Source organism: Pteronotus mesoamericanus, unplaced genomic scaffold (genome assembly GCF_021234165.1).
Source record: "Pteronotus mesoamericanus isolate MK-2021 breed Mesoamerican mustached bat unplaced genomic scaffold, CSHL_Meso_final contig_163, whole genome shotgun sequence".
NCBI classification, from domain to species: domain Eukaryota; kingdom Metazoa; phylum Chordata; class Mammalia; order Chiroptera; family Mormoopidae; genus Pteronotus; species Pteronotus mesoamericanus.
The window spans coordinates 463,181-475,073 of NW_026555064.1; the positions used below are offsets into that span (position 1 = coordinate 463,181).

Consider the following 11,893-nt stretch of genomic DNA (forward strand, 5'->3'; position numbering starts at 1 on the left):
CAGCACCCCGCTCCAAGGCAGACACTGTTTTATTAATGTCATGCCGTTTCTCCAGGCAGCCAGCGAGCCATGTTCAAGCAGGCCATGAGGCACTGGGAAAAGCACACGTGTGTGACTTTCATTGAAAGAAGTGATGAAGAGAGTTACATCGTATTCACATACAGGCCTTGTGGGTGAGTAGAACCAGGGAATGCCTTAAGTAAACTTAGAAGGGGAAAAAAAATTCACAGGTCGGATTCATTTCCTAACATATGCTTAGTATTTTGTCCATGAGAAAATGTATTCTACAAAAGGAAGTATTCTGTATTAAGTAAATATAGTCTTTGATCAGTGACCCTGAGTTAGAACCTTCAGGATCATCGTCTAGTGATTCTGTTGTGCTTCTTCTAAGATCCCTTCAGCAATGGATTTTAGTAAATATCTATTGATATGCACTGTGTCCTTTGGTGTCCACCTTCCCACGTCAGTTCCTCAGTCGATTTATGTCTTTGTCACCTCACACCTGGTCTCTTCCAATTGTTCTCCTGTGTTGCCATATCAATTCACTGCCACTGGAATTATCGTCACGAAATACCAGTCACAGCAGCATACCACACTTTTCGAGATCCTTCACTGTTTCTTCCTTGAGTGTTTTCTAGATTTGTTTCTTACAGGATGATAACAAAAACTCTCTCTAAAACAACTAACTATTCTGTAATTTGTGAAAATGCTGTTTGAAATTTTGGTAGATATTTCTATAGCTGTGTGTTGATGCACATTATGAATATTCAGCTATTTGAAAGGAATAGAGAATAGCAGGGTTCTCTAAACTTATTTTTAAAAAGAAACACCCATCTCACCCTTTTAAAAGTGAAAAACACACATCAGTATCCTGGGACACATTTTGGGAAATGCTAGCCTGAGAATAAAATCCAAATTCCTTGGTATAACATTTAAGGAATGCCATGAACTTACCACAAGTTCCGCCCGTAGCTGCTTCTACCACCCCATCTTTCCACAAATCCCGTAATCTGGCCAAGTTGCAGCAATAGCAGCTCTTCAAGTAATGCTGTATACTGTAAAGGATGTTTTATTGTGAAAGTTTTCCAGCGCCTCTTCCTTGCATTTTCAGGTCATTGGAATTTATTTGTTTAATCCAGCTTGAACTTTTGTTTGCTGGTGTGCTAAGAGTACTTGACACGGTGTACTGTCTACACTGTGGCACATCAGGAGGCTCACAAGCCCGGAACCCGCCACATTAGTGATTGTGATGGATCGGTGGACTCAAGTGGTGACAGCCATGTCCTGCCATCAGAAAAGTTCCTGTCACTGCCAAATAGTGATTTTCTGATGGCGTTCTTTTCTTTTATTCCTCCTACACTGATTATCTGCAATTCTTCTATAAGGAGGAAATTTCTCTAATCACTTGTAGCTATTAGAATACCCTCTGGTATAGTTTATATAGAGAAATAAAAACAAATGCTTGATTTCTTCAGAGGAAATAGTTCTTCCCCTAATGATGTGTTGTGGGGGATACATTCCACTAGGTATGGTGGTGGAGGGTTGTCGTTTGGCTTTGTGCTATCGTCTTGTCCTAGATCATCTAACTTAACTTAAAAGTGATGGATTTAATTTTGGCCTTGAGTAACATTAAGAAAAATTATACATTACTTATTTTCTATATATTTTTGGGTAGTGTCATAATTTTTTAGTTATGACTTACTCAAGTAATATTTTCTTTAAGTTAGTCTAATTTTAGCTTGATAGGGTTTGGTTACTTTTGAAATGCCTCCTAGTTCTTGATATCTACTTAATATTTAAAAGATCCAAATCTAGGCTGTCTTTCCTTCTGGTTATTTAATAGCAAAGGATGTAGCTCAGCTTACATATTTCTAAATACATAATGTATTCAGATCAATACATCTTTTTTCCTCACTCTTCAATTTTGTAAAACAAATATTAAAAAAGCACTGATCACTTGTTAGTTTTATTGCTTATTTTCTGTGTATAACAAATTCGTATTTATACTCATTGTCTTTTATTCACTTGGCTCTTTTCAAAACTTTTTATTTCACTTGTTTGATCCTGCTAAACTATTTTCCCCCATTCACTATCATTTCTTCCTGTTTTTGCTCGTGATATTTTAGTCACTTGGAATGCCTTTACTGTCCTTTTTTTTATCAGTGGGTGTCTTTCACATATTTCATCTTCAGCCACTTCTGAGCTGTGCCCAATGAAGCTCCGCTCCGTCCACAGCCACGGTGGCCGCGTTCCCGCTGCTGGCTCTCCTGCCCTCGTCAGCGATGAGGGCAGGCAGCTTAACCCCATGTGCCTGCGCTGATTTACAAGTAGGGACCACAAAAACACTAACAGTTTACATATTAGCTCAAGCACATTGTATGTAACTCAAAATTAAAGAATTTAAAGGGGTATTGAAGAAAATCTACAGACTCATAACTTACAACTGGAAGTTATAACTGAAATGTTTTGCCACTGCAAAAGAGGTGAAACAAAAGGCAGGAGAAGCACTAAAAGCACCAGAATGGATGAGTTCAAACACTGCTTCGAGCCGGGGAAAAAACATCTCGATAGGTGCATTGCAGCAGATGGAGAGTTCTTTGAAGGTGACTGAAGTTTATACATGTAAGAATAAACACACTTTTTTATAAATAAAGTGTGTTTGGTTTTGGGAGGTCTCTGTTCATACATTTTAGGGTGGGACAGCAAAAAGAAATATGAAAATAAATGAAATATAAAGTATATTGATAAACCGTAAATTCGAGGGCAAAAAGTAAATCAGTGGGATAGAAGGACATCTGGGCAAAGACTGGAAAGAGATGAGGAAATGAGACACATGGCTGGCTATTGGGGGAAACAGAGTTCCTGGCTGAGGAAGGGACGGTGAAAAGGCTGTGAGCAAAGGCATGCCTGCAGCCTCAGGCGCAGCAAGGACCAGGTGGCTCAAGAGGAGTGAATGGCGGGAACAGTAGTAAAAGCCATGAGGTCTGTGTGGTAAGACATTTGTATGTGAAAATTATGTAGGATCTTGAAGTTTTTTTAAGTACTTTAGACTTTCCTCTAAATAAAAGGAAGAGCCTGTATTAATCAGCTGAGGCAATGTATAAACTTTGTTTTATAGTCGATACTGAAATCATGGATTCGTGCCAGATAACCATATTGACAATATAACGCTTTCGATAGATTGTGAGGATAAAAAAGTATATTAGATATAAATGTGAGTAGATGAGTCTTGAGTTTATATGTATAATAGCACATTAATCAACATCGTAATTTATCTTCTCCTCCTAAAAATGATTTAAGGCATATGGCTAATATATGAGTACAAAAAAAAGCACTTCAAGTGATTATTTAGAGACTTTTGTTATATATAAATTAACCAAGAGACTAGAAATTAGCCACATTTATTAATAAAAAGCTGTTCTGCCTCTGAAAGTGTTGGATTTTATACTCCATCACAATTCTTTACAGAAGTTTTACCGTATCGTCCTTCACCCAGCATTGCCCATCCCGCCACCGCCTACTCTCTCTCTGCTTTATCCCAGATGCTGCTCCTATGTAGGTCGGCGGGGTAATGGACCTCAGGCAATTTCTATTGGCAAGAACTGTGATAAATTTGGAATTGTTGTTCATGAATTGGGCCATGTGATAGGCTTTTGGCATGAACATACGCGACCAGATCGTGATAACCACGTAACCATCATAAGAGAAAACATCCAGCCAGGTGAGAATTGGGTTTAAGGTTGACTGAAAATCTTTTAGTTGTGTTTGTACTATTTATCTTTTAACTTCTTAAAAAAATGGGAACTGATTTTTTGATATGATGAAAGTCAGTATTTTGCTTGATTAAAAAATACCTGTGATGGTATAATAATATTAAAAAATAGCCATGATAGTATAATATTTTGCTTGATTAAAAAATACCCATGATGGTAAGCTGTTTTTTCTTCAGAATGAACGATTTTTTTTGTTGTTTTTTTTTTTAGGCTTGCTTCCCCCCGCCCCCTAAAGATTTAGCTCTTTTATTTCTGAACTACTATGTTTTCCATGAATAGGTATAGGCTATTGAACCATAAATCAACATTATTAAATATTTTAAAGCGTTTTCTATAATTAGCTTTATAATTTATGTTATAAGGATTTAGAAAGAGTCCAGGGTTTGCCATCAAATATGTTGCTACCATAGGAATCTATATTATACCAAGGACAATTTCTGGAGAAAATTCCAGGGAAAAAAAGCCATTGCAGGATAGTTTAAATAATTTCCTTGAGATTTCTCTTAACCTGATACCTTAAAGACCAATTTTTTAAGAATGTTTTCAGCAATTGAAATATAATATATAATTAAAATTTAATTTTCTTTGGCAGTTGAAGTGTGATAATAGTTTTATTTTAAAGCTTTTTATTTGTTTTAATTCACATAAATTCATAAACATCAGTACATTTCAGTTGTCCAAAGAAAAAACATTATTGGTTGGAGTCTTCTTATGAGGTAGCATGTATTTCAAGTATAAGCAAAGTAAACATGGGTCTTTATTTGCTTATTCATGGCCAGTTTCAAGTTATAACTGTTGAATTCCTTAGAATTTCCAGTTATTAACAACAACATTGATCTATTGATTTATACATCACATTTTTGGTGACAATTATTTCTTGAGGCAATATTATATAGGAAATGCTGTGGTGAAAAATGCAAAGCTTAGTGTATATGTACATATAGACGCATAATTGCAAGGGAGTGAGCAAAGTAACAATGGTCATATGTTGAGACATATGTGACAAATGTGACAAAATATACCTTGGAGAGTCAAGGGAGCTGTCACAAAGGAACTGAAATTTACAAGTAAAGGAGTGTTCTGAGTGCACAAAAGAATGATGGAATTTCTAAGCTGAAAAAAAAAATCATGATTAAAGATGCAAAAACAGAAAATGAAATTATTTGTATTTGCCCATTGTGCCTGCATGGGAATTCACAAGTGGGAGATTAGCTGGTAATTTCCTAGGGTAGTTAGATCATAGGGGATCTTCTAAGTGAAGCTAGGAGATTTGGATTTTATACTTGAGCTCTTGGAGAATAATTAAAGCACTGAAAGCAGATTGAGTTCAGATTTTAAAAAAATAATTCTTTCCTTTTAGGTATTATTAACTGAGAATGGGGAAAAAGGGAGGGTGGGGAAGGTGAACCTGAAGTCAGGGAAACTCATTAAAAACTTAAATAAGTAGTTTATGAGATGACTAAGTCCTCAGTTAAGGTACCATAGGTCAGGAGAAGTAAGAGGGAATAATTTTTCAAAAATATTTTAAGAGGAACATCATGTGAGGCAATATTTTTGAGAGGGAGAAAGAAAAACAATGATTTCATTTAGCATATCCCTGAGTTTGAGAAGCTTTTGGATGATCCAAGTTAAAATGTTTATTTAGTAAACAAAGGGAAGGTGAGCCTACACTCTAGGCTGTATCTAGGATAGGAATTTGATAGTGAATTTGACTATGCAGGGAGACACTGGAAGGAAGAGGAAATGATTGAGGATAGAAGACACCACTATTTAAAACAACGTTTCATAGAAAATCCTCCACAGTACTACAAAGCTTTGGTCTAAGATGCAGAAAATTAATGAATGTGGTGCCTCAGAGAAAAGATCATTTCAAGAATGATGAAATAATCTGTAGTGTTGAATATCAAAGAAAAGACAAGACAATGTATTCTCCCAAAATAAAAGACTAATGTTTGAGCCAGCTGTTCATTCTATACTTTATATCATTAGGAAAGAAATAAAGAGGAAATAATATCCCTGAAAATTATTTCAATTGTCAATTAAATGAGAAGTTTTCTGTTAACCATAGTTATTAAGTTTCTTCTATTAGGTAGACAGAACTTATTAAGGACTCTGGTTCAACATAATATTTTATGTACCTAAAACAAATGAGAAATATATAAATAGTATATAAGTGTGTAATACTTAACACAGTGCTAAGCAAATTATGGTTATTTATATGTTTTGTTGACTCTACATTCAGGCCAACAGAAAAAAATAATTTATTAAGTGGTATTTCCTGAGCATTTGGAACTATCATAACAGGACAATTCTAATATGTAAGAACCACAAATTTATGACTTACTTTGGCTCAGAAAGTTAAGATCAAGTGTTTTTCAAGGGCAATGTCTAATAAGTGCAGACTTTAGCTTCTGATTTATATGCAAACTCAGTGACTATGAGAGGAGCCACATTGGTCAAAGGGTTGGATTACTTTGATCCATTTTAGACTATGCCTTCAAGAAGGAGGCTTATTCTTTTGAAGCATATTCTTCTTAATCAAAAAAGCATATTCTTCTTAATCAAAAATTAGAGCTTGGAGTGGATTCATCAAGGAGATTCTTGTTTAAGTTTTGAATGAAATTTGTTGCTGTTGTCTTACATTTAGTGACAAAGTCACATAGCTAAAATCTGCTGTGTTGTGTGTACTTACAAATATTGTTTTTATATATTTTCTCATTGTTTCAAAGAAAGAATATAAAGCAAATAGGAAGATCATTTTTGTCGGTCTTGGCAAATGTAGTCATAAGAGAAAGGTGGGAAACTCATTAAGTAAAATGTAACTTTTTTATAATCATTTCTACAGTACTGAAAAAACCCCGTAAGATTTTAAAGAAATAAGTATGAGAACATAAAGAGTATACATAAAAACCAGACCTAAAGTATGCCTTTGGTAATCCACTCTTTTGCCAAAGTTAATTTATTAATGAAATCCAGTATTACACTTTCAATGTGGTGTAAAGTAACACAGTGGCACTGGATGGATACTTTTATGTGATGTGGGTGTTACTATGTAACTACAGTGTGCATGAAAATCAGCCATTTAGTAAAGAGAAGGTGCAGGCGTAGAGAGAGCTCTTCTTTTCTCTAACTGCGGAAGGCTTCTGAAATGTTGTCCATGACTGATTCTTAGGTCAAGAGTATAATTTCCTGAAGATGGAGCCTGGAGAAGTGAACTCCCTGGGAGAAAGATATGATTTTGACAGTATCATGCACTATGCCAGGAACACCTTCTCAAGGTTGGAGTCTCAGGTTATACCTTTTGACTTTTAATTCCTTTCCTCTGTGGGGCTTCTCACAAAGCTATGTCTATCATTAGGACCAGGAGCATTCTCAAATATTGCTTTCATAAAGTACAGAAATACTTGATTAATATTTATAGCCAACACCAGGCATTTGAGATTTTAAAAATATATTTTTACATTTCCTATCACATACATAAATACAGAATAAAAATTAAAATGTTATGAAGTATTCAAACTATTTAATATTGCTAAATCATAAACAAATTTAATTAAAATAAACCAATCAGCTTGTTAAATTGGCAAATCATTATTTAATGAAAATTAGGCATTCATAAGTCTCACAGCGTCATCATTGTTGAGTTGGAATGTTATACTCTCTGTGACTTGTATTTTCTATTGCTCAAGGACTAGTTATACTAAAAAATTGTTATACTGACTTAATTCTGAAAGAACATGTTAGAAAGATATTTTACTTTTTATAATTTTGAATTTCATTATTTATCAACTTTTAAATGATTTTATTAATTATTGAATGCTATTTTTAAAATACAATAAATTTGGGGTTTGATTACATTATTCTAAAGATGATGTCATCAAGCAAATAGTTCTCAGGTAAGGAATTTAGAACCATTGAGGGCAACCCTTTTTCCAATTTTATGCCAATTCTACACTTATATGTCCATTTCAACTTGTTCTTTTGGCCCACTTGTATTATTTCACAATTTATCAACATCAGTTTCTAAAGGCAGGGTGAAGAAGAAGATTAAAAATTCAAATTAATCCCCATTTTGTTAAAAAAAATTTTGGTGAAAAGTATGATATGTAAATAAACTCTTAATGCTTGGATACATTGTAAATTATGTTTTTATGAGAAGACCAAATTTTATTATTAAAATTGATTAATAATATTTACAATTATGTTCTAAAGTTTATATATACATGCGTATATATGTTTAATTACAATAAGCATCCACATATTTATTGTTTCTGGAATTGAGTTTAGGTTTTCATAGGAATAAATTTGGCCTGAAATTACTCTTACAGAGTTATAAAACTTTATTTCTAGGTCAGTGCTTGAAATTGAATTTTTTATGGACACATGTAACAAATGGGAATTTGGTCCCAGTTTATCAAGGGGCATATCTCATATGCTGCTGAACTCATACTTAGAACTAAACTGAATTTTGATTCTTTGGGACACATGCACTACTAAAAGGTGAAGAAAAAAATTTATACTTCCTATTCTTTATAGATGATGACTCTATACCAAAGTTTAAAACATATATCTCTCCTTATTATATATTCCTTCTGCAGTTCAGTCGTTGTTTCTCCATAAACCGCCCTGCTCTTGCGGCCCGCAGCCCCCGCCCGCGCACGCCCCCGCCCGTCCCGTCGCCACCGGGGTTGCCGCATACCAGTCAGCCTTGGCCTCTTACGGGGTCTCATTGTTTTAAAATTACCCTATTCAGTTTTCCTAATAAACTTGTATTTCTAGAGTGAAAGTGACCATATCTACCTGTCAGAAAAATTGATCCAGTTAACATTATTTTATTGTTTTGATTTTTAAAGATAAAGTTTATCAATTCATATATAGAGTTAAATCACTGAATTTCAGGAGATGAAATATTTAGCAAAGTTCTCAGCCTCCACCTCCAAAGTATTTGAAGTTTCTCTCTCTCTCTCTCTCTTTCTCTCTCTCTTGTTTTTCTCTCAATCCCTCTGGTAAAAAAACAAACAAACAAAAAAAAAAACCAACATAATATTTACCATCTTAAGCATTTTTATGTGTATAGTTCAGTACATTCACAATGTTGTGAAACCGATATCCAGCACTTTTTCATCTTGCAAAACTGAAACCCTGTGCGCATTAAACAAAGACTCATCATTCTCTGCAGCCCCTGATAACCATTATTCCATTTTCTGTTTTAATGAATTTGGCTACTTTAGACATCTCATTAAGTGGAATCATATATTTGTCTTGTAACCAGCTTATTTCACTTAGCACAGTGTCCTCAAAGTTCATCCATGTAGTAGCATGAGACAGGATTTCCTCCTTTTTAAGGCCAAATAATATTTTATTGCATGTCTATACCACATTTTGTTTATTTTTTCAAAAAATTATTGGTAATTTGAAGTCCTGTGAAATTTCATATGTATTTTAGGACTGTATCTTTCTGTTTCTATAGTAAATCCCATTGGGATTTTGATTGAGATTGTGTTGAGCCTATAGATCATTTTGAGTAGTGTGGAGACATAAATTAAGTCATCCAATCTTTAAACATGGAATGTCTTTCCATTTATTTGTGCCTTCTTTAATTTCCTTTAGCAATGTTTTATAGTTTTTAGTGTACAAGTCTTTCATCTCCTTGGTTAGGTTTATTCCTAAGTATTTTATTTTTTTTTGATGTTATTTTTTAAATGTTTTATTTATTTAACTTTAGAGAGAGGGGAAGGGAGGGAGAAAGAGAGAGAGAGAAACATCAATCAGTTGCCTCTCCCACACCTGGAACTGGGGACTTGACCCACAACCCAAGCATGTGCCCCAACTGGGAATTGAACTGGCAACCTTGCAGTCCTCAGGACAATGCCCAACCCACTGAACCACACCAGTCAGGGCTCTTTTTGATGTTATTTTAAATGTATTTTTTTCTTAATTCCCTTTTCGATTGGTCATTGTTACTATATTGAAATACAACTGATTTTTGTGTGTTGATTTTGGATACTAAAACTTTAATTTGCTTATTAGATTTGACAGCCTTTTTTGGTAGACTCTGGGGTTTTTCACACATAAAATCATGCGATCAGCAAAGATGATTTCACTTCTTCCTTTCCAGTTTGGATGCCCTTTCCTTCCTTTCCTTGCCAAGTTGCTCTGGCTAGGGCTCCCACTACTTTTTCGACTAGAAGTGAGGAGAGCAAGTAGTCTTGCATTATTCCTGATCTTAAATGAAAACTTTTATTTTTTTCACCATTAAATATGATATTTATCATAGGCTTTCATATGTGGTCTTTATGATATTGAGGTAGTTTCCTTCAGTGCCAAGTTTATTGAGTGTTTTTTATCATGAAAGTGTTGAATTTTGTCAGATGATTTTCCTCCATTGTACCTGTCACTATCTCAGTTGTCATTTCTTTTGTTTAATATCTTTCTTCCCCCCTCCATTAGAATGTGAGTATCATAAGGAGAGGAATTTTTGTGTCTTTTATTTACTGCTATATATCCAGACCTATAACAGTTCTTAGTAAACATTTCCTATAGGAAGAAATAAGTGGAACTGAAAATGTTATTCTTTTTTAATCCATATTATTGGGCTGACTTTAGTTAATAAAATTATATAGGTTTCAGGTGAACGATTCTGTAACACATCATCTGTATATTGCATTGTGAGCTCACCACTCCAAGTCAAGTCTCCTTCCGTCACCATTTACCCCCCCTTCACCCTCTATTATCTCCCCCCACTCCCCTTTCCCTGTGTTAATCACTGTACTGTTGTCTGTGTCTGTGGTTTTTTTGTTTTTGTTTTTGCTTAATCTCTTCACCTTTTCCAACCAGCCCTGCAACCCCACTCACCTGTGGGGTTCATTGGTGCAGGCTTCTTGATCACCAGAGCTGGGTGCTCCAGGAATGTCGCGTGTGTGGATCATGTGGACCTTCCTGTTGTAACTGAATCTTGACCGCTATGGGCCTGTTCATGCATGGTATCAGCCCTCAGGCTCTACCCCGACTAGCGTGTGCTGTGCAGGTGCTGACCACACAAAGCAGGGTGTGCTTGAGCAGCGTCTGGTGCCTTATGAGATCCCCCTTTGAATATGCCACTTGTAAAGCTTATTGGATTCTGCTCTGATGCTGTCTGAAGCTGGCCACTGGGAGTGTTGATTCTGGAGCCTCTTGGGCAGGACTCTGGTACAGGGAATGTCAGACACTGCCTATGACTGGCCCTGAGCAACCTGTTTGGAGCAGTCTCAGTGTGACTTCTGTAAATTCTTGGTTATGAGACTTCTCCTTAGCTAGTTTTCAGTCGGTTATTGAGGATGATTGTTCTGTAATTTAGTTGTAATTTCAGTTTGGTCCTGGGAGGAGGTGAGTGTAGCTTCCACCGACTCTGCTGCCATCATTTGAATATGTTCTTTTAACTGGAAGTTTAGATGTAACTTAGTTATTTAAAAATTTTGGAAAGGAGGGTCTCTCATTCATTGCAGTTTAAGAGATATTTTTAAAATTGTATTTTTTTTAATTACAGAAATTTTCTCTTTTTAAAAAAAAATTTTAAATACACACTCCATTCTTACCACTTGGAGTAATTTCCCATTCCATCTGACCTTTCTTAGAGCTATAAATGTTGATATTAATTGTGAAATTAAATGTATTTTTTGTGCAATATATTCAGAATTTTTAGTCATGTGCTAATGCAAATAAAATAGTGAGTTTCTATTACAACCTTGAGTATGAACAATTCAGTATCTATACCTTGGTTGCGTAGTTGCTTAGTTATCTAATTATTACTTTTACCATGAAAATTCTATACCTTGTGTATGTGTATGTATGTGTATATCACAAAACTGTTTTGCTTTAAACTCTTCTATCTAAAATTTGACACTTTGTTTTTCCCTTGTTCTTTAACATATACTATACTTGGAAGAAGTATTCTTAGAAGAATACTAAAGTTAAATTAGTAGTTTAACCTAAAAAACTAACCTATATACATTTATATATGTGTATTTCATCTCACTTTTACAAACCTAATAACTTCAAAAATACTTATTGTAGGCTGTCCTTAAGAAAATGTCTCTATGAAGAAGACCTGTTTTACAATTTGGTAATCTAAGGGGTTCTTA

The 11,893-nt window shown here is 34.8% G+C and overlaps 1 protein-coding gene across 1 annotated transcript in view; it reads left to right on the top strand.

The window, feature by feature from the left end:
- The window catches only part of TLL1 (tolloid like 1), a 150,993-nt gene that overhangs the window by 79,112 nt on the left and 59,988 nt on the right, over positions 1–11,893 (top strand). The window contains exons 5-7 of the mRNA XM_054562215.1: positions 56–173; positions 3,543–3,721; positions 6,946–7,051. Of these exons, the coding sequence (XP_054418190.1) occupies positions 56–173; positions 3,543–3,721; positions 6,946–7,051 (403 nt within the window). The remainder of the gene's footprint in view (positions 1–55; positions 174–3,542; positions 3,722–6,945; positions 7,052–11,893) is intronic.